The sequence below is a fragment of the Heterocephalus glaber genome, unplaced genomic scaffold (genome assembly GCF_053883595.1).
Source record: "Heterocephalus glaber isolate CG9 unplaced genomic scaffold, H.glaber_assembly_v1.0 deba00000546, whole genome shotgun sequence".
NCBI lineage: Eukaryota > Metazoa > Chordata > Mammalia > Rodentia > Bathyergidae > Heterocephalus > Heterocephalus glaber.
The window spans coordinates 35,639,596-35,665,715 of NW_028258147.1; the positions used below are offsets into that span (position 1 = coordinate 35,639,596).

The 26,120-nt window shown below is 36.2% G+C and overlaps 1 protein-coding gene across 6 annotated transcripts in view; it reads right to left on the reverse strand.

Annotated features, from left to right (window-relative positions):
- Positions 1 to 26,120, reverse strand: part of Pttg1ip2 (PTTG1IP family member 2) — a 57,926-nt gene that overhangs the window by 24,166 nt on the left and 7,640 nt on the right. Inside the window, exons 2-8 of one of the 6 annotated variants that reach the window (XR_015448761.1) lie at positions 25,971 to 26,017; positions 18,776 to 18,869; positions 17,321 to 17,414; positions 15,462 to 15,520; positions 13,578 to 13,629; positions 12,856 to 13,021; positions 3,259 to 6,896 (exon numbers count right to left, since the gene is read on the reverse strand). Coding sequence is in view for 3 of the 6 variants with exons in the window: in XM_021242614.2 (XP_021098273.1) it covers positions 13,622 to 13,629; positions 15,462 to 15,520; positions 17,321 to 17,414; positions 18,776 to 18,869; positions 25,971 to 26,017 (302 nt within the window). In the remaining 3 variants the exon portion in view is untranslated. Of the gene's footprint in view, positions 1 to 3,258; positions 13,022 to 13,577; positions 13,630 to 15,461; positions 15,521 to 17,320; positions 17,415 to 18,775; positions 18,870 to 25,970; positions 26,018 to 26,120 lie in introns of those variants that run through there. The other 5 variants (XR_015448760.1, XR_002388678.2, XM_021242614.2 and 2 more) reach the window with 5 other exon arrangements.

Genomic DNA, 26,120 nt, shown 5'->3' on the forward strand with positions numbered 1-26,120 from the left:
AAAATGCCATTTAAAATGAATATATTACAAAATACATTTACCCTTAAACAAAATGGTATAAACCACAAAACATCAAAAAGCATATATTAAATAGTGCAACATAATAACCATCTCTTAACATTATATTTAATATGTATCAGTTTTATAAAACATTTTAAATGGTTCTACCTTCTAAGAATTCCCAAGCTTTAATTTTGCCTTAATGGCTCAAATTAAAATGTGTAAGATTATAGACTGTAAGAGTTCTTTTGGAGGTACTTTGCAAGGCATCTTTAAGGTGAAATTATAGAGCACTGGAGGCACTTGATTAAGCCTTTTGGACTGTGAATGTTTTGTTCTTCTACTGTCTTCTCATGGAAAAATAATAAATCATATTGGCAACTGTAAATCTTTATGAATATTCACAGACTTTTTTTTTGCTGTAATTACCTTTCAAAATAAAATAATCTTTGTAAGTAATATAGATCAGCAAATGTGAGGGGAGATGAAAATATGCTATTAAGAATCTGCATGGTGCATGCTATCCAGGCCATTATTTAATATTTTATACACGATATTATTATTGCAATTATTTGGAACAACTCATTATGTTTTGTACATAGTAAACTCTCAAATACTGTTAGGAGTAAATATTGGATATAAAACTATTTCTAAAAGTGGAACATGATTCCCCAGAGTTTTAGTATTTGATTTCCAGATGACTAGAAGACTGTCTTTCATATAATCTTACGCACTCTGGGGTTTTCATGGTGAACAAAGTAAACATTGAGCTGGATATCACTGGAAGCATTTGAACGAAACAAAAAGGTAATAAAAAGAAACCTTCTTAACTTTAAAACCAAGTGTAGATTTTTTTTCTGGTTGACACCGTTGAGAGAATATTTTCCGCCAGAATTGGTCAGTTTTAGTGACACAGGAGTCTTTCCTAGCACAATAACCTTTTTTTCTTTTAGACAAATTTTAAGAAAAATGTTGAGCTGTTATCGCAAAGCAGCAGCTTCTTATTCAACAAAAGCTATGTGCTTTAAATCCTAGCTCCACCTCATAATACCATATGATCTTGGTCAATTAATTTTGCTTTGACTATCTTCTTGTTTAAATTCCTTGTCTACAAAATAGAGCACTAATATTTATCTATCTGAAAAGATTCATCTAAGATTGAGAAAACTACCATTTTTCTTGAAGTCATTTGTCAAGATTACTAACAAGTTGCAGAGTTGAATGTGCAACGAAGTCTCCGAAATCTAAAGCTTTACCCCTATTCCAAGTATCTTAGTTATACTCTCGTTGCTGAGATAAAATAGATGACACCCACAAATTAAAGGAGGAAAAGTTTATTTTGGTGCACAGTTTGTAGAGGTTTCAGTCTATAGTCAGCCGGCTCCAAGGCAGGGTGGCATGGCAGAGGGGCGTCGCAGAAGAGAAACAGTCCAGGTAGGCAGGAAGGCAGGAAGCAGTGAGCAGTGAGCCTTCCTCTTCCTTTTTTCCCATCCAGGCTACAGATCTATTAGTTGATGCCACTGACACCCAGGGTGGGGCTTTCCATCAACCACACCCAGAAGTATGCTAAACCAATCAGTGGACTAATCTAGTTATTGCACCCTTAATCCAGTATCACACACCCATGATCCAGCCACTCCCAAAAGGCCCCTCTATGAGCACATGAGGCTTTGGGCTGACATCTAGGTACAAACCGTAATACCAAGTGTACCACTCAGTCTCTTGAGGTAAAATATGAAGAAGCTTGGATAATTAGTGTGAAGTTTCAGTGAGCAGATGGTATTAAATCAGTCATTTCTGATCCCTTACTAGATTGTAGCTTTCTAAAGCAAACATTGCTCAGAGTTCTGGATGGAATGGTGATAAACATAGGCTTCCCCCTCTTTTCTAAATTACTTTGTTCCCTCTGTCCAAAGTTGATGTTTCCCGAAGCCACTTCCATTCAACATTATCTACGGAAGAGTTTTCAGAAACTTGACGAAGCTAAAAAGATGCCTCTCCACCAAGAATCAAACAGGATACGACAAGGTGGAGAGGGAGTTAGGTGTTGGGCCAGACCAATGCTTAGTAGATGAAAGGGCTTTAGGAAGAATTAATCAGATTTGGCTTTAATTTAAATGCTGTTCACTTTAAATTTCAATATGGGTAAAATGGGCTCAGAAACATAAAGGAAACTCTGTGAAATCTCAGTGCTTTATTGGTTGCCAGTAGTTCCAAATGATCGGACCTCTTTCAAAAACAGTCACTATGGAAAGCTCTGTGCCTCTTTCAATAATTGCTGAAACCACTCTGGATGTTTCTTTTCAAATTTTTATCATAGTCAGGTTGGTCCCCTCCTTTTCTTTCCTGCTTCTTAGTTTTCCTGCCCCCCACACATAATAAGTCCTTTATAACTGATTCCTAACCTTGATCAGAAATAAATTATTTGAAATAATCAGTTACCTGTTCATCATGTACAACTCTGAATGCCTTTCTCCTACTTCAAAAACAAATTCTTTGATCCCATTTCTCAACATCCCCCAAGATTAATGGCCTACACCATTGAATATTTATATATTTTAAATATTCTGCAGGCTATTAAGGACATTTCAAAGGGAGAAGTCCAAAGACATTTTAAACACAGGTAGTGAATGCTCTCAAGGAAGAAAATTACTTTTGGTGCCTCATTTAAAAATGTTTGTTAAAAGGTGAGTCAAACTGTAAGTATGTTATATATGTGTATATTCTTGATGCATGTGTGTATGAATAATCCTAAAAATTTCTTCCATATTTTTAAAAGGAAAACTAAAGTTGAAAGACAGCAGCAGAAGAAAAATTAGCATGTAAAATGCCATGGGAAGAAACACTTGCTAGAAAAATGTAAAAGAGTCTTGACAAGCCTCTTTCATCATTTTACCCAGAAAAGCAGTAACACTCAAGAATAAAACTATTATGAAAAGACAGTTGCATTTCAATATTGTTAACATATTTAAAGGATTAGGTTCATAGTTAGCATGGGAAGAATCCAAAACCTTTTTAAGAGACTTTATTCTAATAATCAATCTTAAAATACATTTTATTCCCTTATTTTGGTTACTTTAGTGAAAACCCAAGAATAAATTTTAACTTTATCAAGATTAAATTTTATGTCTTAGTGATACCCTCCTAAAAACTGAATTTACATTTTATCTGGATGCTTCATTTTGTTACATACCACTGAAAATTCAGAAATGATAAGTGTATTAACCTTCTCCTCCTAAAGAATGTAGGCAGTCACTCTTTAATAATTCAAAGAACTTTCTTTATTGATGAATTCAATAGGAAAATATTAACACTACTAAACAAAACTTAAATAAATCACCATAGAAAACAAGCAAAATAGAAAAAGAAAAATAAATCCTAACTGCTCAAAATATTTTGCTTTTTTATGCCAGTGTATATTTCCTAAATCATAGTGACAGTTTTTCCTCTCTTTTGTTGGATGGAGTACATGACAGCTAGTCATATACTGCAGCAGGTGCAAAAGATAAATGCTCTCCTATTAAAGTCAAGAGTGTCAGCAGTCCATGTGCAGTGATGGGCAGCCCTCCATCACTTTCCATAAAATATCTCTTGAGAAAGCTGTTGCTAACCCTTATTACTATGCTGATCAACTTATTCTTATTGTGAATTGTTACTCTTCAAAGGCAGTCAGCTGAGTTGTACTCTACTTTTTTACATTCACTGATGGGTGATAAAAGAAAAAAGTCAAGCAGAAAACAGAGGACAAAGGTTGTTCACAATTTCACTTAACATCAAACAAATCCAAAATTTAATCTTTCAAATATAGCATTCATTTTGGAATTATGATACTGATAATTGTTAAATCTGACTATATACATTACATTAAAAACTGGAAAAGGTTGATCAATGATTTCTGTAAATAGAGAATTATGGTAGATTCTAAAATGAATTAGTTATAGTTAGTCATGTAGGAATTAATTAAAAATTATTATAATTACAATAAAATAAAATCTTGCTATGGCTTAACATTTTTCCCTTTGCTGTTTTTTATAGAAATCCTTTTTCAGATCATTATAAATCAAAAGCTGTACTCAGGTGATATATAGGACAACTTTTTTAACAACTGATCGAAAGTGAAAGGATAGTCTATATAACATAGCCTGACTTGTTTTGAACTTAGATATTAAATTGGAATTTGTTATGAGGAAAGGGGAGAAACTTAAATTCCGTAAAGATATCAATTAATGAGATTTTTTAAAGGTATGTGAAAATGGCCATATGTAGTGAATGAACAAATATTGGAACCACTTTTTTTTCCTTTTTTTTTTTGGTACTGGTGATCGAACTCGGGTCCTTGCGCTTGCGCAGCAGGCAGCGACACCACTGAGCTAAATCCCCGGCCCCTGGAACTACTTTTAACAATCTAGCTAACACACCTTTGAGATATGGATCGCTCTAGTAAAAAATAAAGTATTGTTAAATCTTAACAATGGTAATCTGATAAGTGGTCAAAACAAATATATTCTCTTGTTTTTCTTCCTAATTTTTCTACATATAAACTCCCATCTTTTGTAGAATAATGAGAATAAAGTGCTGGTCTGTGGCAAGTTCAATAAAACTTGGATTTTTTTGGCTCTGTCTTATCTTTACTGCCAGCACAATATTGCCAGCTGGAGAGTGTGGCTGATTTTATATGTGGCAGGTATTAAAACCAGGAAGCTACTGAAAATAAATCATCAGTAAAGCATTAAGGCAAACTGAGAGCACTGTAACATCCTTCCTTCACACTGAGATTTAACATTCACTAGAAAGTGGGCTCAAAATCCAGAATACATCTGAAAAAATAAACTTGAGACACAGGAGAAAGGACTTCCATTGACAGATGGCTTAGTTGATCTAGCCGACTGGCTGGGAGAAAAGGTTTTCCACATGGCAGTTTCAGTTCTTTAACCAAAGTCAACATTTCTGCCTCTGATGGTTCAGATCTTAGTCCCCAAATGCCACGTGCTGAAGGCTGGGTTGCCAGCCTGTGGGCTATGGGAGGAGGTAGAATCTTCACAGGCAGGTCCTAGTGGACGGAAGTTACGTACTCAGGCTCACGACCTTCATGAGAGATTGGCCCCACCCCCTCCTCGGTCTTTCTTTCCCAGCCACCATAAGGTGAACAGCTCTGCTCCACTATGCACTCCGCACCATGATACTTGGCCTCACCGCAGCCCAACACACAAGAGTTAAGTGACCATGGACTGAGACCTCTGAAACCTGGAGCCAACATAAACCTTTCCTCCTCTTAATTTGGTTTTCCTAGGTATCTAGTCACAGACATGGAAAGCTAACCCACTGGGTAAGATAGAAATCAGTCTTGGATCCAACGCAAGATATGTCTTCTGGAGTTATACTCACTTCAATTTAGACACATTTAACTTTTCTTTTTATTTTATTTTCATCTTTCTTTTTTCTTTCTCTTTTTTCTTTATTTTCCCTTCCTTCCTTCCTTCCTTCCTTCCTTCCTTCCTTCCTTCCTTCCTTCCTTCCTTCCTTTCTCTCTCTCTCTCTCTCTCTCTCTCTCTCTCTCTCTCTCTCTCTCTCTCTCTTTCTTTCTTTCTTTCTTTCTTTCCTTTGTCTTTCTTTTGAGATAGGGTCTTGCTATGTTTTCCAGGCTGGCCCTGAACTCACTATGTAGTCCAGACTGACCTTGAACTCATGGAGATCCTCCTGCCTTAGCTTCCCAAGTGCTGGGATCATAGACAAATGTAATTTTTCCTAGCTCAATTAATTCTAGCTTTCATATCTTAGAGAGAATTTTCTAAATATATACAGTGTCAAGTTTCATTCATTCCTATTATGACGGTGGATTTTTTTTCATAACCTCTGATACTCTATACCCATATGCCTAAGTTCAGTGGAAGCCATATTACTTTTATATCAAAGTACTACTACAAGTAGAAACAACATCAAATATTTTCAAATTGTGCCTAAAATGTGGAACTTAAAAAAAAGTTAGTGAAATAATTATTAATGAATATATTGGAATATTGCTGAATTTTAATGAAGAAATAATTTGATACTGAAACAAATCTGGCATAATTTTATTCTATTTAAAAAGCATCTAATATTATTGAAGTTATAAAGAGACTTCATCTTTTTATTTGAAAAATAATATATTTTTTAAAATATACTATTGAGTCAATCAAAATTTCATTAACAGATTGTAATAATATCAATAATTGCTGGGGATTTAGCTCAGTGGTTCTGTTGCCTGCCTCGCTAGGGCAAGGACCCAAGTTCGATCCCTGTACCAAAAAAAAAAATCAATAATTACCTAAGATTCACTATTGTATGAAAGCTTTTGAATAGTGGACTACTTTTGTAATAATAAATGTAAAACAAAATTCGAATTAGAGTATTTATTTGTTGCCTGGTAATAAAGACGAGAAAATAATTTCAGACACAGTCATAGAGTATAGCCTCCAGTCCTCAAGCCATATATAAATTTGTATATGTCAGGTGCTTGAATATTATTTTTGTATCACCTTCTGCTCAAAAGGGAAAATATGAAGATTGAAAAACTAGCAAGGAGGAGCATATTTTTTTAAAAAATAAAAACTTTTAACTAACCATAAAATAGGGGTTTTAAAAAGGTTTTTAGGGCCAGGATTTAGCTCAGTGGTTCTGCTGCCTGTCTAGCAAGCGCAAGGACCCAAGTTCGATCCCCGGTACCAAAAGAAAATAAAAAATAAAAATAAAAGCCCTCTTCCACTCATATGATGTCAAATTACCATACAAATCATAATGTAAAAGTAATGAAACATTGTACAAAAACTTTCAATAGAATTTTAAAATTTAACAAGGGAATTTCAAAGTTCAATCTTTCTCAAAGAGACTGTAAGGATGGTTAAAATCCTGAAGGAAGCCTGAAAGAAAAAAGGACATAGTCATTACAATGTTCACTCTTCAGTTTCACATCCAGGCTAGAAAATTTAAGTTCAAGAGATTAGGACAATTTTTAGAGAAAGCTACTGTTTTCCATCTCATGTTTCAATCCTTGAAAAGCTATACAAGAGAAAAATGATTATAAGCTTAAATTTGTCATCCACACCCCAAAGTAAGTTGGAAATGAAAAGCTTTTTCAATTACGCCATGGAACATAGTGTCGGGTACCCTGCTACTGAGGACAAGGGGTGCGCTGAAGGCTGCAGAGGACCCGCCCACCCACCATGCCTGAGGTTAGAGAGCTACACAGCTCCCGTGTTCCTGGAGAAGTATCAACGTGGCAGAAAGAAGTCTTCTATTCTAAAAGGACACAAATCAGTCCGACTTTTCTCTCGTGCTGGAGAGCAGCCCTATTGACGTCTATCACCATGAAGGAGCAGCTGGGCCGCCTGCTCCCCAAGTGGCAGCTCAGCCACTCAGCAGACCACGTCTGGTCATCCCCTGCCATTCCTCATCACAACCACCTAGCTTTGCTCTTCTGTGGCAGAGGTCTAATTACAAATAGTGTTTCCCACATTTTACATTGTCTTAAGAACAGCTGAGGCTCCCTCTTTCAGCCAGGTCTAGTGCTATCCCAACTCCCGAGGCCGGCCTATAAATCCCTAGATAACCTGATCCAGGTGTCCCCAGCTATGCTGACCCCCAGGTTCTCCAACACCCGTGCCCTGTCTGCCTCAGGGCCTGTGCTGGGACTTTGCTCATCAGACTTTGCTCTTTGGGTAAAGGCCACTCCCCCGGGGAGGCCTTTCCCATTTATCCCAAATAGGTTACCTAAACTGCTTACCCCATTTCCAGCCCTTCTTCATCTCCCAGAAGTTTACAGTTTGTAGTTATTTTCTTTGTTGTATGCTTCTTTGTTGTCACACTGGAATATACGCTCCCTGAGGGCAGAGATCTTTGCCTTTCTTGTTCAAGTTGTGTCCCCAATACAGGCGCATAGCAAAAACCCAATAGGTGTTTATTCCATCAACCCCACTCTAACTCCCTTTATTCTTTTTTTTTTTTTTGGTACCGGGGATCGAACTCGGGTCCTTGCACTTGCGCAGCAGGTGGCGAAACCACTGAGCTAAATCCCCGGCCCCAACTCCCTTTATTCTTATCTAATCCAGGGCAAAATGAACTCATCATGTAATCAGTTTTATCATTACCTTTCAAGTCACCAAGTACTTACTACAAGTAAAGTGCCAACTGTAAGGCGCCACTACTGCAGATATTATTTGCCAAGTGTTTATTACGTGCTGGGCCCTGCTATCAGTGTTGTACATATATTATCTTGTTGTTCTACCACAACTATGTGAACGCATAACTGCCCTGCTCCCTATACGACAGGTAAGGAAATGAGACCCAGGAAGATTAATAATATGCCTACTACAAACAGTAACTGAGACAGCCAGGACTCTACACTCTATTAAGTAAAACATAGTTTCTATTCCACCATGAGATTCTATTCTACCATGAGGAGAGAGGGGAGAATAAAACAAGATGGAAATTCAAGAGGAAAGAAATCAACTGCTTAAGGAGAAATATTTACTTACAGATGGCAGTTGTGTCAACTGATTGTGTCAGTTTGAGGAAGAAACACCCAAGTAAACTGGATCAGCATAGTTCTGGGTGTGGCTGAAGGGATTTACGGAAGACAGAAGACTCACCCTGGGTGTGGGTGACAGTGAGCAATGAACTTGCCGCCTGAATGGAAGGGGGAAATGAAGAAGGAAGGCCTGCTCCTGTTTCTTTGGAGGAGCTCCAGTCTTCACCTTCACCTTGGACATTGCCTCCTGGTTTCCAGTGCAGAAACTTCAGCCTCTAGTGCAGACCCTGCAGCCTTTCTTTGCAGACCCTTTGGCCTCATACAGACTTGCACAGGACACTACACTGAGCTTCAACTGGATCCTTTGCATCTCCAGTGTACAGACAGACCTTTTGCACACTTTCATACCTGACTCTGTGGGTGGCCATTGTAAGCCAGTCTTGTAAATTTTTATATATTTGTGTATCTTACATTGAATCTGCTTCTCTAGTAAGCATTGACTGATCCAGCAGTCAAGTTGAGCACTGAACAAAAGCTAAGGTTTTGACAATTGAATACCAGGAATTAGGATAAGAGGTCATTATCAGAAAGAAAATAGAACAAACTTGCAGTGAAAAGAGATATTAAGTAAGCACAGGAAATCCCAATAGTACAGTTATTATATTTTGTCCCATACCAGAGCCCAAATTGCAAAGGTGCTTTGCTGTCTCACTAAGGAACTTATATTGGACAGAAAAGGGATGGGATACAGTTAAGGTTTCAAAGCTACTGTGATAATTATTGCTTGTTCTCTAAGTTACTGGAAACACTCCCTTCCTTGTTGTCTGTTTCTGGTGACTCTCCCCTGAGCAATTAGATTTTGAGTTTTCTGATGGCAGGTACCATCAACATCTTTTTTCACTAGAGGAGTTATGAAGACAAATTCTGAAAAGGTCAGTGGGCAAGAAAAGTCATAGGAGACCAGCAAGAGTCCAGGCACTCTACTAGGTGATGGACATGGTGTAGTGGCAAAACACTGTCCTCAATCTCAAGGGCCTTCTAGTCTGACATAGATAGGATGATTGGTGTAAATTCTTACAACAGAGCAAATACATTAGAAGAAATACAAAGGGTGAGAGCTCTTAAATTCTGCAAAACAAAATTATTTAACTCCAATAGTTATTTAAATTCCAATGGCATTTTTCAGAAGTGTTTATGTACAACATTTTAAGACAAAAAGCAGGCTGAATACAAGTACTTACAAAATACAAGCTGCAACCTGGTTATTTACTCACAACAATGGAGAGTCTCATCTAAAACTTCTTAATGCAGTTACTATGAAGTCCCCTCAGTGAATAATCCAATGAAGATTTTGCTTTTTATGTTCTTTGCCTGTGGCTTTCCGTACTGAAAGTGTTTGAACTGGAGAAACTTAAATCACCTTTCTCTTTCAGTAAGAAGGAATAACCTTCAATTTTCCTTACACACATTCCCACCATCTTCCTCTTAGAACGTTAACCTAAAGTCCCAATTAAAGGCACACACACACACACACACACACACACACACACACACACACACAGAGTAGAGCTCACATTAAGGGGCTGATTAAAAATGTGTCAGTGAATCTCCCTTCTTTATCCTATCTAAAGGCATATAGCCTTTTTAATTTTTCATTTGTTCAGTCTTGAGAGTCTGACATTCAGGTTCATTTTACAAATCTGGGCAGTGGAAAATGGTGCTGCTACAAAATCATGAAGAGATATTGCCCCCTTTAGTTATCTATGATAAACAAGGTGCTGATAATCATGGAAGTGCAGAGTTGTAAACAGTGCCTTCGGAAGCATGTAATGGAGTGAAGGACACTGTGGGCACAGTGCTCCCCAATTCCCCTCACAGGGCAGTGCTTGCTGCCCCAGTAATCACAGCACTCTTTCCATCCATGCCTGCCTACTGCTCAGACTCCTTCCTCCTCTTTTATTTTTCATGTAATTCAGCTGTTTGGCTTTCGATTTATTCATCATAATGCCCTGGAGATTAGCTTTGGGGAAGTTGGGAATTTTTTGAAGGCACTGTGTTGCCTTGTTTTCTTGGGGGTTTTTACCCCTAAGGGTTGTGGGTCAATTATAATAAAAAGATTTTGTTGCTAGTATGGAGATCTCTTTGGTTAGTATCATTGCTGGTGAGAATGTAAACTAATACAGCCAGAATGAAAATCAGTATAGAGATTCCTCAAAAAATTAAAAATAGAAATTCCATTTGATTCAGCTATTGCCTTTCTCAGTATCCTGCTGAAAGAGGTAAAGACATCATATTGTAGTGATACATGCATATGCACAATTCATAATAGGTAAGTCTTGGAAGCAGCCTATATGTCCATCACCAGAAGAATGAATAAAGAAACTGTGGCATTAATATGCAATGGACTACTACTCTGCCATAAAGGATAAACTTCAGTTATTCATAGGAAAATGCTCGTACTTTGAGAAAATAATGTTAAGTGCAATAAATGAGATATACAAGCTTAAATATCACATGGTTTCTCTTATAGTATTAACAAATTAAAGGGAAATATAAAAGATAAGAAACAGAGAGGTACATATTTTCCAAATTAAAAGAAGACCAAGAGATGGAGAAAGGGGGAAGGAGGGGAGGGAAAGAGGAAGGAAAAAGAATTATGATGTGTTGTGTACATCTTATGATATATGTGTACACATGGGACATATGGTATGTGTATATATACTGTGATAGCCAACCTGACTCCATTTGTGTAAAGTTGAGTAATTCTGGGTGGTTGCCTTCCCCTTCCCCCTTGGGAGTCCCCTCAGGTAATGCAAGACAGACTGCAGCACCATGTGTGAATCTGCAAATTCATTATCTTTACTGCTTGTAAACAAGATGCCTATGTAAGTCTACAATTATGTTATCTTTACTGCCTTGTAAACAGAAGACCCCACACCTGTGTCATACTTTGCTTTAACTAAACTGTGTGAAACTTCCCCAACCCCCACTAGTTTAGCAGAGTTCTGCCCCTGCGAAACTCCACTTGTGCTCCCCACTCTCTGAGCCCTCCCCAAACAGAAGATCCCTTAAAAGGGCCCTGCTGGTCAGTGATTTAGCTCAGTGGTTTTGTTGCATGCTGCGCAAGCACAAGGACCCAAGTTCGATCCCCAGTACCAAAAAAAAAGGACCCTGCAAACTGCCTTTCCTTTCTCCAGAGTTTTTGGAGGCATAAGCCTGCTCTGGATCAGCTGGCGTTTTTTTTTATGGTACTGGGGATCGAACTCGGGACCTTGTGCTTGCAAGGCAGGTGACAGAACCACTGAGCTAAATCCCTAGCCCTCAGCTGGCTTATTATAAAGGATTCCATTTAATTCAGAGTGTGGCACATCTCTATAGTTCCAACTCGCCTGGCACTATTACAATACCATCTTCCTACAATGAATGTAATCATTATATACTGCAAATATGTACTAATAAAAATTAAAATTAGAGAGATAAAAATGTAATGTAAAATGAGTAGTTTAATTTCATTAATAGATGTTAAAATTGTTTATATGGCTTTCATAATGAAACAAGTATGGTAGGGGATGATGAGTCAGAACAGTAGCAGTGAAGAGGTACATAAAAATATACTCCAAAGCCAATGGAAATTTAATTCATTTAAAATGTTCCATCCTATATCATTGGTTGGTATAAAAATGGGTTTTTAAGGTAAATCATTTGACCTCTTTATATAGTGACTTTCTTTATCTCTTTTTATGTTTTTTTTTTTGTACCAGGGATCAAACTTGGGACCTTGCGCTTGTGAGGCAGGCAGAGGAACCACTGAGCTAAATCCCTGGCCCTTTTCATCTTTTTAAATAGTTTTTTGGTTTAAATTCTATTTTGTTTGATGTAAGTATAGTTAGATGTGTATTTGCTTGGTATCCATTTGCATGCAGTATTTTCCAATTACCTTTACTTTTAGTCTGTGTGTCCCTAAAAAGGAAGGGAGTACCTTGCAAAGGACAAATAATTGGGTCTTATTTTTCAGTTCATTCAATCACTCTATCTTTTGGTTACAGAATAATAATAACTGATAGGCAAAAATTCAGTACTGTCATTTTATAGTTACTGTATAGCGGTAAAGTGGTCAATTCATCAAAAAAATTGTAAATATAGTGCATGGACTCAACATTAGCATCCCTAAATGTATAATGTAAATATTTGATTGATCTGAAGAGAAAGACAATACTGGTAGGAAACTTCAATAACCCACTTTCAACAAAGTTAAAATCAATAATGTATGGATCATCTAGACAGAAAAAATCCAGACAGAAAATAATGAAACACTGGATTTGAACTGTACTTTATGGACTGAAGAGAAATACCTGCATGTGGAACATTCTGAATAACAGCAGCAGAATTCACATTCTTTTCAAGTACATACAGCAGATATTCTCCAGGATGGATCAGGTTCAGCCTCAAAACAAGTCTTATCCAATTCAAGAAGATGAAATCACATCAAATATCTTTTCTGGTCACAATTGTAGAAAACTAGAAATGAATAACAAGAGGAAAAATGGAAAATTCACAAAAAAATGAAAATTAAGCAACATGGTCTTGAAAAACAAATAGGTCAAAGAAGAATTCAAAGAGAAATTTTAAAAATATCGACACAAATATCATACCAAAATTAGTAGGATGCAGTAAAATTAGTTCTAAAAGGCAAGTTTATAGCAATAAATGACTACATTAAAAAAGAAGAATCAATTGTAAGGAACCTAATGGTTCCATGTGAACAAACTCAAAAAAGAACACACTAAGTTAGTAGAGAAAAGGAAATAGAAACAATTTGAGTAGAAATAAGTGAAATAAAAGCTAGAACAATAATAAAAAGGATTAGCAAGACTATGAGTTGGTTTTTTAAAAAGATAACTTAGACTAATGAATCTCAGATTTTACTACTTCTCCACTTACTGGTACTTTCTATTACATGTTCAGGCATTGAAATATTTCTACATTTTACATATTTGTTTCCATTTCCTTTCTTAGTAAGTCTGATTATATTCCTGAAAGACTGCTTAGGAAAGGAAAACTTTGGAAACCTTACCATTGAAGAAACTTCTTCCTTGTCCCTCTGGAAGATCTATCTTTTCAGGCATCTATTCATCAAATGTTACAAAGGAAGAGCAGAAATTTACCTTTTCAAATGCTTTCTAATAAATTTAATAAAAACTTAACTGATTTAAAAAAATGTTAAACAAAATATTCATAACCAATCAAAGGATTTATATCCTGAGATTTTTAATGTTACTGCTATTTTAATATTTAGGATGAAGTTACTTAAGGTATTATCAACTTGCAGGTTAATTTCACGGAGAAGAAAAGGTCAAATATTTGAGTTAATCACAAGACTAGCTGTCTCCAGTGACAGAAAATTTGGGAATGTTTAATGAATCCTTAATCTGAGCAAATCATCTGAATCCATTTCCAAGGAAAGAAGTAGAGACCAAAAGGAGGGCTAGTAAAACTACTCCTGAAAAATAACTCTTCCTGAGTGAAGAGCATCATGGGTAAATAATATGCAGTCTATATATTGTTTTACAGGCTCCATATTTTCCTACTCCACAAGTCTGCTTATTCTGTCATGTATACTCTTAGGACTACCAAGTGCAAACAGGTGCAAGGCTCTCCGGATGTGTAACCCTAAAAATACAGATGAGTCTCTCTCCCTCTGTATTTATACCCTCCTCTCTTGATCTCTAGAACACTACTGTCTCCTGTTTTTCCATCTTCTCAATTCCTTTTGCAGGATTCTGTTTCCTTTACTTCACCCTTTAAGGTAAGCATCCCCCTTAGGCACTCTCCTGGATGAGAAATAATCCTGCCTTGTGAAATCAGTTATAGTCTGTCCCCTATAATGAATCTAGTGTAACTAATGATTCTCAACCTGTGAAATGGTTATACCTAAACTGAACAAACATCCAACCATGTACTATTTTCAAAGTATTTCTCCTGGAAATTCTTGCAGAATTTTAAATGGATGAAGAATTAAAATGTAGTATCATTCTCTGCAATCTTCTGGTTTGATTTTAACCTTAGGAAGATGTAGTAATTACCCTGCACTTTAATGCTGCTCCTAAATAGCTTTCTGAAGTGCCTTACAATCAATTAGTCCCCAATTTCTACATAACAAGATCTACTATGAGTTAGCAAGTGAGAGCATAATGTGCTTAACATTTCATCCTTTCCGATTAACCTATTACTCAAATTTTGTAACCTAAAATATGGTTACCAGGCTTTTCTGCATTTCTTAGCAGTATGCCTCTATATCCCAGAGCACCATAATAATCTAGATGCCCTGGAAATTATTTCAAAATGATTTTTAAAAATCTTGAAATATTTTTGCCTCAGTCATATTATTCTGATCTAAAATTTTTTTTCTCAATCCAGTGAATGGGAGGCCACGGTTCTGGCTCCACCAGGAGTTCTAAGGTCCAGGCCTAGACAGATGAATAGCAACAGGGTTGCCCAGGATTTATGGGTGGATGGGACTACAGAAGCCAAGATTTTAGTCCTGAGTAAGGGGGAGCATTGTAATTCAGGGGACATTTAAAGAGTCAGGTTGAAAAGAGTGGACATGGGACACCCAAACCACTCGGTATGATGAAGTGAATTAAATGGAAAAAATCCACAAGGCAAACATCATTTTTGTTGAGTTGTCTCAGTTGGGTTAGAATTGGGGGAACTAGAGTATCAATAAAACCCCTAATTGGGTTGAAAATTTTAACACTTCTCTATCAATATTATGATTTACCAATCCTACTGTAGCTATTGAGGTTACAGAAGAGTAAGAAATGAGAACAATGAAATCTGTCGTGATGTTTCTACTCATACTTTAGTTTTGGTGCTTGGAATACATAAGGGAATGCTTGCTAGCTGTCAATTAATGAAAAAGCCTGGGATAGTCTATCAAATAAATGAAAGCACTTGCCGGGATTCCAACTGTGAACAGTAGTTCTTTCTCGTCGTCCATAAAAATAGACTTGATGTCTGTTCAAAATGATGGTGAATTTAAAATTAGGTTTATTTTTAGAATAGTTAGAGTTATGGTTGAAATTGGCTTATTTATTAAATAGACTACATTTATGTAATTTTTTTATCCTTGCTTTATTAAATCAAATTCTTTTGTCTATCCACCAGGAGAACTAAGCTGTTTAAGAAAAATACAAGTAAAATAAATGAAATATCACTTAGAATGTCAATACACTTACAGTAAATTAACAATGCTTATTTACTTGTCTATGTCCCATTAATAGGATATAATCTCCATGAAGGCAAGGCTTTAATCTTTCTTTTTCATTATTATATCCCTAGTGACAAAGATACTACCTATTGCATAGTAAATACTCAACAAATATTTGCTGAAAGCAAGGAAAATTTTCTTATCTTAAATAGTGGGAGGATAGATGACTAATATATAGAATATATAGAGAATTTTTAAAAGTTAGATCTCCCAAAATAAAAGACCCAAATGAATAAACACTTCTCAGAAGAAAGACAAATGGCCAATATATACATGAAAAATGTTCAATATCTTGGCCAGCAAAGAAATGCAAATTAAAACAACACTAAGATTCAACCTTACTCCAGAAAAACATGGCTATCATCAAGAAGTCAATTAATAACAAATGTTGGTAAGGTGTGTGTGTGTGTGGTGGTGGTGGTGGTGGTGGGGTTCCTACACTGCCGGTAGAAATACAAAGTAGTACAACTACTATGGAAATCAGGGTAGAGATTCCTCAAAAAACTAAACATAGAAATTCCACTTGACCCAACTATTCTCCTTCTATATCTTCCTCAAAGAGTTAAAGAAATCATACTACATGACACATGTATGTATACCCGTGTTTACAGCAGGACAACTCATAATAGCTAAAGCTTGGAATTGAACTACGTATCTATCAACAGATGAATAGATAAAAGTGTGGTATTTATACACAATGGAGTACTACTCTGCCATAAAGAAGGACAAACTTCAGTCACTTGTGGAACAATGGATGCATTTTGATATCATAATATTATGTGAAGTAAATTAGACATGCAATCTCAAATATAGCATGGTTTCTCTTATATGAGCAATCAAAAATATAAAGAACAAAATGAAATATAGATAACAGGAAGTAGGGAGATAGGCCTTTCTCAAAGAGGAGGGGATCAAGAGGTAAAAAGAGGGGGGAGAGAAGGGATGAAAATGGGTTGAAAAAAAGGAATTAAGATATGTTATGTACATGTACCAACTCTACACAAGGAATGTAAGCATTATATACTGGAAACATGTCCTAATAAAATGATCTAAAAAATGATAGTGAGACCCTGTCTCAAAAAAACAATAAAATATGCTACAGATTTAAAAAATGAAAAACAGTAGTTAAAAATAGCAAAATTATAATATCCACTAACAGTAAAATGACAAAAATAATGCAAGCTAAATTTTTCAGATTTCACAATGGAGATTCAATGGATTACATAAAGTTAATAAGTAATGAAAAGAAAATAGAGCCATCCAGTTCAAATATATGGTGGTAATCAACAGAAAAACAACAAAAGGGACCATACTAAAAGGATTACTTCTGAGAAAAATGTGTTAGAGTTGGGAATAGAAAAGCTAATTTTTTAATCTTACAATTTTCTTACAGTTTCTTACAGTTTTAAATTTTCCTGACCATATGCATATATTATTTTTATTATATAAAAAGCATAAAACATTTTCTGATAAGTAGCTTAGCATTCTTTTCAATGGTGATACATATTCCAAAGTGCATTCTTATTAAGAGAATAAAATGAACATACTCATTCATGTAAAAGCAAAAGGCACACCAAAGCCACAATAATGCTGTCGTCAATATTGCAACAAGTATCAGCATTATGACTCCAAACATGTCAACTGAAATGTACGAAGAGAAATATATTTTAATAACAAGAGCAGTCATTTTTTACATTTTATCTTTTCTAGTGCAGTCTGATTCTTAAACATTCACAAATCATCATTGAAAATAACAATAGAATAACATGCATCACATGTTTCTATTCCAATAAAACTATCATTAACACAACAATCACCACCAACATGTGAAAATAATCTGGGTTGCTAAAAGGAGGCAACACTGAATCCTTTCTCTCCACTGAAATTATAAGGCTACTGGCTTATTTGTTTCCTTTATTTTTACCCCCGATTTCATTTCTGGCACTGTCACAGATACCATAGTAGTTCCCGTTCCCTCAGGTTGCTGTCCCAAGAAGATGTATATAGATGCCACAGAATGGTTTGCTGTTGAGTGGCAGAAATTCAGTAGCAAATTTCTCTTGCTTATCCAACCCATGCCTTCTGGGAAGGCAAATTTCTAACTCTAGTAAACTTTTTTTCCCTCTCAAGTCTATGTACCTTATTAGGTAGGTAGAGTGTAAAATGAAATGAGAAGAGAAAAGCATGAGATAGGAGACTAGATTTTCTGTTCATGCTAAATTTATGAGACATTACTTCTTCATAAGCTACAAATACATATGAATTATATACACTACATAGTACCAAAGCACATAAATAATTGAGTGCAAAATTGTATGTTCTCTCTTCAATTAAGAAAAAAGCAGACAACTGGTTGTTCTAAATTAGGTTTTCCAATATAATTAGGGTTCAACTAGAAAGACTGTTGTTTCAACTTCTCTGAAAAACTCCTTAAAAGACACTGGTACCTTTTCCTGCCTTGATAAGTACCCTAAAACATACAAAAACCATGACATTACAGAAATAATTTAAAGATTCTTCGATGATTGACATCTGCTCAGTCTTAGGGAGCCATCACTCTGAATGGCAACTTTAATATAAACTATATTAGCTGAGGAAATATTTTATAACAACACTACTGGGTTCAGCGTATCCTCGCTCCAGGACTAATGCATCAGAAACTCTCAGAGTTCCTAAAACAATACAAAAACATAAACATCCCTTAATGAGGCTATGCATATCATATGTCAGAGATTTTCAGACATGAAAGTTAAAATTTTTAACAGTGGAATAAATGGAAAGGCACACACCAATCAGAACCAGTGTTAATCTAAATCAACACTGGATGGAAATAACCAGTAAACCTGTATCAAAGAGAAACACCAATGAGCAGCCCTGGACTTGCTATATTTTAATAAAGCAAATATAATAATTTAAAATCCTCCAAATGCATATAGCAAATCACTGGTATTTGCAAGTCAATTGAGTCAAAGTATATGAAATTTTAAATAAGGACAACTCACCTCTACAGTTTGCCCAATACATAGAACTGATACTACAGCCATGATATGGAAAACAGTATTTTTTGCAAATGCGCTCTTCACTGCACCAAATACACTGTATTTGGAAAGAAAAAAATAGCACTGTCAAATTTAATAACCACAATAACATTAAATTTTTAGCACTAGTTCAGAAAGTATTCAGTAAAGTATTCACCATCATTGTTACCTGTTACCGTTATTATTCACAGTAAATACCCACTGGCGACCTGCCCAGGTCCTCTTTACCTCACTCATGCACCAAAACCTCACCTGTAGTAAGTGTTAGCTGCCAGTGGCTCACAACCTCTCCCCTCCTTGAATGATGGCTCCTGGGGATGAGGACCTCCTTGTCCTCAAGATTCCCATCCCTCTAGGTCTGTATCTGATTGGTATGGGGTCCCTAGCAGTGGGCATCCTTGCCTCAAGTCAGGGACAAACCTATGTGATTTTTTGCCCAAAGATTACCAATAGCTCACAACAAATGTGGGCTTTAGCTGAGAACTAATTTTTTTCTTGGTTCTTGTCCCTTATTTTCCCAAAATCTCTCATTTTTTTCACAGTATTTTGCTAAGCAGAAATAACGCAAAAAATCACATACACCCAAATCCCTTTCTCAGACTTTGCATTTAGGGAATTAAACCCAACCTACTATTTCACAAAAGAGTAACAAGGACCACATTAGACAGTTTTTAAAATATCCCCAACACTCTCCCATGCCTCTTGTTTGCAGCGTCCTCTGGGAAATCTTTTGCTGTCTCATGTGGCCCTGCTGGTGCTGTCAACAAGCCTTACTTTACCTCCACCCACCTTCGGCTCACTAGTGGTCAGACAATCGTGTGAAAGTGGGAAAAATGGATTCTAAGATCCTTGTTGAAGTAGGCAAAAGGAAGGCAAATGGTGAAAACTACCACGGAAGGTAAGACTAGAAATAGAATAGCAAAACAAAAAACAAAAAAAACAAAAAAACAAAAAAAAGAAATGAGGACAGAGTAGTGAAAATGGCTGTAACATAGGACCAATTGTGTGACATGTATAGTTCTAAATCTTTTGTATATATTATTAACTTGCTTCATCCTCATGACAACCCTATGAGCTAGGTACTATTATGTCCATTTTACAGATAAGGATAATGAGGCACAGGGTAAATTACTTACACAATATTGCCACACACCTAGTAAACAGGGGAGCCTGGACTATAGCTTAAGCAGCAGCTTTGTTCTGTGCTGGTAACCAATATTGTAAGACTGTGCACCCCTCCGAGTCATTTCTTGGTGTGCATCTGAGACCAGCAGGGGTGATGATTTGCCCAATGTAAGAATCACCTCCTTAAACACTGCCCAAGAACAGGAGTTATATCTTTTGTTTCATGTTGGCCAAGATCAAAGGTCAAGTTAAGCCATTAGGCAAATCTAAAGCTGAAACAAAGCATCCCGTCCTCTTAGATTACTGCTTAAAAACTGGAATTGTAAAGACAAGGCCTAGATTAAAGGCCTGTAGCCTAGAGACTTCTGGCCTTGGTTATTAGTTCTCAGAGTATTCTAGGAGTCAAGTCCAGGTCATCTCAAAGGGAAATATTAAGGGAAATAAATTGCCAGAATGCACCTGAAATGAGCAGGAAGGAGCTTGTGGTTACTTAGGTGCTAAGCTGATTCCCCAGTAACCAAGACCACAACATATGAGCTGCTGAGGCAAGAGGAGATATTCACTGTTACACTTCTCTCGAATGGGGGCTCAGAGAACACTGGATAAGGAGCTCCTTCATTAGGCAAAGTGGGGGGCAGCCAGACAGGTGACTAACCTCCTGATTGCTCAGCCAGGGAAGCTCAACATAGTATATGATAGACTCAATTTGTTAGAGGACCATTGGCCACTGGGAGCTTTTATTGTTGTTATCCTGCTTTCTCTTTCCATTGAATAGTGGGCTCCGGGGTGTGGTTTAACCGATTGCATAGCTGACTTGGAAGAGCTTGGAGCATAAGGAGCCATATTCAAACATGATCGAAAGTAACACACATCTATCTTTCTGAGCCTCCAGATTTAGAAATAGAGTCAGCAGCTGACAGAAACTTTTGATAAGTACAATTTTAGTTGAGGATTAGTTGTGGTGTTTTGTCAGTAACAATTTTTAAAGCATGGGGATGGAGAAAATAGAATATGCATGACTTGAAAGGGCAAATGGTAAAATATAGTACACTGAAAAGGTTTATTTCTTTAACCTTTGCCTGTCCATCTTGGATCCCCATTCTTCTTCTGGTAACCAAACCTTTTCTTTGTGAACCTTTCCCCCAACTCTGTGTGGTCCTACAGCTGTCAATCAATTTTGCCCTTTCCTATCACAAGAATGGTCATTGGCCCAGGCAGTAGCATTCAGGGTAGCATGTCCCTCTGACCCAGTAACTGGTCCTTGATGGAACATGAGACCTAATTGGGGCAGATGGAATCCTCTTTGGAGTTATTTAGAGACATTAGGGGAGAGCTGCAGGAAGCCAGCCTCTTCTTCCACTGTACAGAGAATGTCCATTTACTATGGAAAAAAATGAGGTCAGTACAGAGAAGTAAAGTCAGGAGATGGAAGGACAAAGGGAAATGGGAGTAACATCCTTAGAGACTGAGCTAATCATGAAGCCAATTTTGTGAGCCAATGAATTCCCCTTTTTATGAGTTTCCTTTGGGTTTCTGTCACCATAAAAAGATTTGATACCTTAAATACTTTAAGTCTAAAGTCCTCAAAGACAAAACTTCACATTCATTGCCCAGAGGAACAGTATAATTTATTTGACATCCTTATATTAGTAATGTATAATTTAGGATAAATTACATGGATTCTTTTTTCTTGTATCTAAGGAAGAAGATCCATATAAATATGAGGTCTTGCCAACTTCAAACAAGGAAATAAAAAAGGTTCTGAGTTTGTGAATGTGTATGAGTTTCTGAATATAATGCTTTCAAAGAGGCAAAGATGTAGAGATTAGCCTTGGAAATGAAAATAAATTTCTTAAAGCAAAAGAGACTGTAAAGGAAAAGACATTAAATTGGTTCAGAAGAAAAATGAAGGAACTTGAGCCTGACAGATACCATATATTTCACAAGGAAAATCAAACTCCAAAAGGAAGGTCATGCCAAGAGCAGGTAGGATGTTGGACAATAGTTGCAAGGGAAAATAGTCCACGATATTGGATCTCTTCTCTTCTTCCCTTTCCTTCCCTTTCTCTCTTCTCTTCCTTTTCTTGTCTCTCTTTCTCTCTCTCCCTCCCTCCCTCCCTCACTCCCCTGGTCCTCTCCTTCTCTCTGTCCCTGTCACTCCCTCTCTCCATCTTCTTGTTAGCTTAGGAACTTTTAACAGGTGATAGCCATATATTCACTGACATATCCAGATCTGGACCCATAACCCTGCCCACCTTACCTTGTGCCATGCTCTAAGACACAGGCATAAACACACACACAATTTTTCAGAAAAATAAATATTCAAATAGGTATCTTTGTAGGGTATGAGTTACGGCATTCATAGACAGATTTTACAAGTATATGGTAATAGTAATTTTCCATGAACTATTCAATAGGTAAGCTAGGCTGTTAGAGATTTACAATTTCCAATCTTGACCAATAATATATATCAGATGCAATGAGTGAGAAGGATTTGATTATGGAGAAAACCTAGGGTCTACTCTGATTTATTTTTTAAAATAAATTTCAAAACTCAGTCTTATAATTCTCATTAGGCAAAATAAAAATTACTTATGATAGTCTCACCATTGTGACACCATACCTGAGGGCTATCATTTCAAGGATTCAACAGTGATGTATAACGACTGTAAATAGCAACAAAAGCCCAGGTAAAAGAATGTTTAAACCTGTTTGGCATGAATTTTGAAGTTTTCTTTCTAATGGAAGATAATGTATCAACAAAAATGTTCTTCACGTGCTGTTTTGATGAATAATGTGTTGAGGGGGGTTGAGCTGTACATAAGTTGCTTTCTATGGATTTGTTTTTGGTAAGAATATTTTCAAATTCTAGAAAGGAAGGTCCTATACTATTAAATCACAAGGAAAAGTTTGAAAAAGAATCTAAGGAAGATTCCCTTACAGCTGAAGAGGATAAGGATGCAATTTAAAATCCAAACTATAATATCTGGGGAAATTAGGAGTTGGTATAAATACTTTCTCTCAATCAATGGAGCAGTGGACATAAAGTGAGACAGTCCCAGGGCATACTACAAAATCTGTTCTTCTTAATCTAAGAACAATTCAACTATCCTTAGTTTCTTCATAAACAGCCATCTATAAACCCAGGCACTCTCTGTGAGAGTATAGGAGGGGGCAGAAACTGTCAATGAACAGGACAGGGAAACTTTTTCCAAAAGATGGCTCCCTAATTCTATACTGACTATGTGGAATTATCCCTTAGTTCATTTCTTTGAGGTACTGGGAATATTTTAAAAATTACACTCAAATCCACATATCCCCAGAATTGCCATAATGGGTTACGTTTGGAAAATTTTAAAGATAAAATTTTCTATTTTATTACATTAAAGAGTATATAAAATGTAATTTAATCTTCTAATGGCTTAAAAGTTCATTCAATAGTTATTGAATGCTTGCCATGAGCTCGGAAATGTGTGAGGTGTTAAAGATGTAGAGATGAATAAAATACAGCCTTTATCCTCAGGGAACCAAGAACCGAAGAAAGGTGAAAATAAAAACAATTTATATTATATGAGTTGCAATTCCAAAATGTATGTGGTTAAGTTCAAATGAGAAGTGTAGGAGAAGTGGAGAAGATATTCCTCCTCTGAGAGGAAGAATAAGGATGGATAAAAATGACAGCAATTCTATCAATTTCAGGGGTGAAATTCACATTTTGAGCCTCTCTTTCTAAATATAAAATCAGAGATAAAGTTATCTGTTGAGATTGATACAGTGAGATAACACTGGAACTTTAAAGATAGTGATAAAGTTTTGAAATTTCTGCTGTGGGATATTTTAGGAAACACTGCTAACCAAAGGCAAGAAGTGGATAGGATTTGAGCTCAGGTGAGCTCAGAAATTATGAATTTGTTGTTGTACTAATGTGGACTTTAATGTAATGTGCTTGAGCAGCAATCAGCTAATAGTGCACAGCAAATGAATAGATAAACTGAAGGACCAATCAGAGCTGGGAAATGTAGATCCAGCACAGATAAAAATAAGAAGACAAGGCTAGTAACTGATGGTGTTTTTTGCAACTTCCAAGGATATAATAGATCCAGGCCAGGATCATCACTGATAGCTAAAATCACTAAATGCTGGACAACAATCCTTTTTTTTTTTTTTACCATCTAATGCAAGTCTTCAGTATGATATATATATATATGTGTGATATATGATATATATATATATATGTCTGCCAAAAAGTTAAACAGAATCTGATGATCAATGCTCTTTATCTAATTATCAGTTTGTAAGAACAAAGAACAGGGAAAAGAGGAACAAGATAAAGCCTCTTATAGGAATGTGGATGTCATTAGTGAAATCCAACTACAGGAAATGTAATGTGCAAACAATCCAGTTTCTGCAACAAGTAAATTGCAATAAAAAAGGGAGGGTAAAGGAAACTAGATCAAAATAGACTTAAGCTATGTATCAGCCAAGTGCAACTTATGAATCTGATTTAAACAAAAATGTGAAAAAAATATATTGATTATTTCTTGAGTGGTTAATGATGTTAAAAAGTTATTGTTAATTTCTGGTTGTGATCGTAGACTTGCAATATTTTAAAGTCAAGTCTTTAATATGTGTATATATATATTATATTTATTTGTGATATATAAATATCACAAATAAAATGGTATGGTATCTTTATCATTATTTTCTTCAAAGTAATCCATTTTGGGAGGGAGGGCATACATGAAACAAGGTTTGCCAAGATGGTTCTTGGAGATATGAAGTTTTATTATTCTGTTTTCTCCTTTTTTCTCTCTCCCTCTATGATAGGATTTTCCTGTGGTGTCCGGACTCGCCTTGAACTCCTGATCTCAAGCTATCCTCCTACCTCAGCCTCCCAAATAGATTAGACTCCATGGACTGCATCATAGTGAAGGTTTCCCAATGTTCTTGCATGTTTGAAATTTCCAACTTAACATTGGGACACTTAAAATTAAAAAATGAAAGAATATTCAAGTGAACAGCCATGAGAATTCATGGGAAGATAACGCATTATGGGAGGGTTAATAACCCAAGGAAAAATGAAGGGATTAAAGGACTAGAGGACAATCCTATCTTGTTGAGGCCCAGGAGTAGGTACAGTGTGTTAGGAAATGAAAAAGTAACAGCCTATGTAGAATGTGCAGGGTCCACGGTGTGCTGTGGGAGAGATGTTCTATTTCATAGGGTGAGCAAGTCAGGACACTGTGAGACTGGTGTGTTTGGGCCATTGTTGCTCAGGGAAAACATGGAAGGTTTATGGTATGAACTGGGGCGGAGAATTTCATGAGCCAGAAGCCCAGGTCCTCATTAAAGCAGACAAGTGACCAAGAGGAAAAAAGAGGCAGAGTGGTGGATCACTGTAATAAATGCCAGGTACATGGGGTGCCCTTTTCTCATTAGTGATCTTTGTCTTTGTCTCTGGTGTTAGATCACCAATAGCAGTTAGACTAGAATGATTTTGTAAAGGTTGTTCCAAAGCTCTCAATGGAACAAAGTAGAAGCATTTCCCTCTTTATTTCAGATGTTTCTGCCTTCTTCCAAATCCAGAGTGAAAAATAATGATGTCAGACATTTTATTCAATAGAGAAGGGACCCAGGTCTCTTGTGGTTAATGAACAGTGTGTCGCTCTTTTTGGTCTGTGGGGTTAGAAGTGGCAAGGAAATTTTCACTGCATCTCAAAAGACATATTTTTCTTTACTTACAACACATTCTTCCCAAGTTTCAGTGTGATTTTCTTTTTCAAGACAAGAATTATTTTCCTTTTGAAGTATGATTTTTTAAAGAAGAAGTACGTTTGGAATTCAATTATTTCTTTGTTTATTCTAGAACATCAGAGAATGATTTGAAATGGAGAAATCGACCTTATTAATTATTAGTCATTCCTGTTATAAAAATTTGGATAAAACAAAGTTTAGCATATTTTTAGATGGTAACTCTAAATGTGTGAGTTTATAACATTCCCAAGATAATTTCCTCATAAGAAAATTAACTTACTTTCTTATCTTCTGTGCACAATTGACAGTTTCTCTTTTGAGCACATGCTGAAAGAAAAAAAAATTTAAGTACAAAATGTAAATCCAAAGCCTATTGCTCAATTTGATTTAAAAAGTACACTGCATTCCTTCATTTGTTTCAAGCATATTC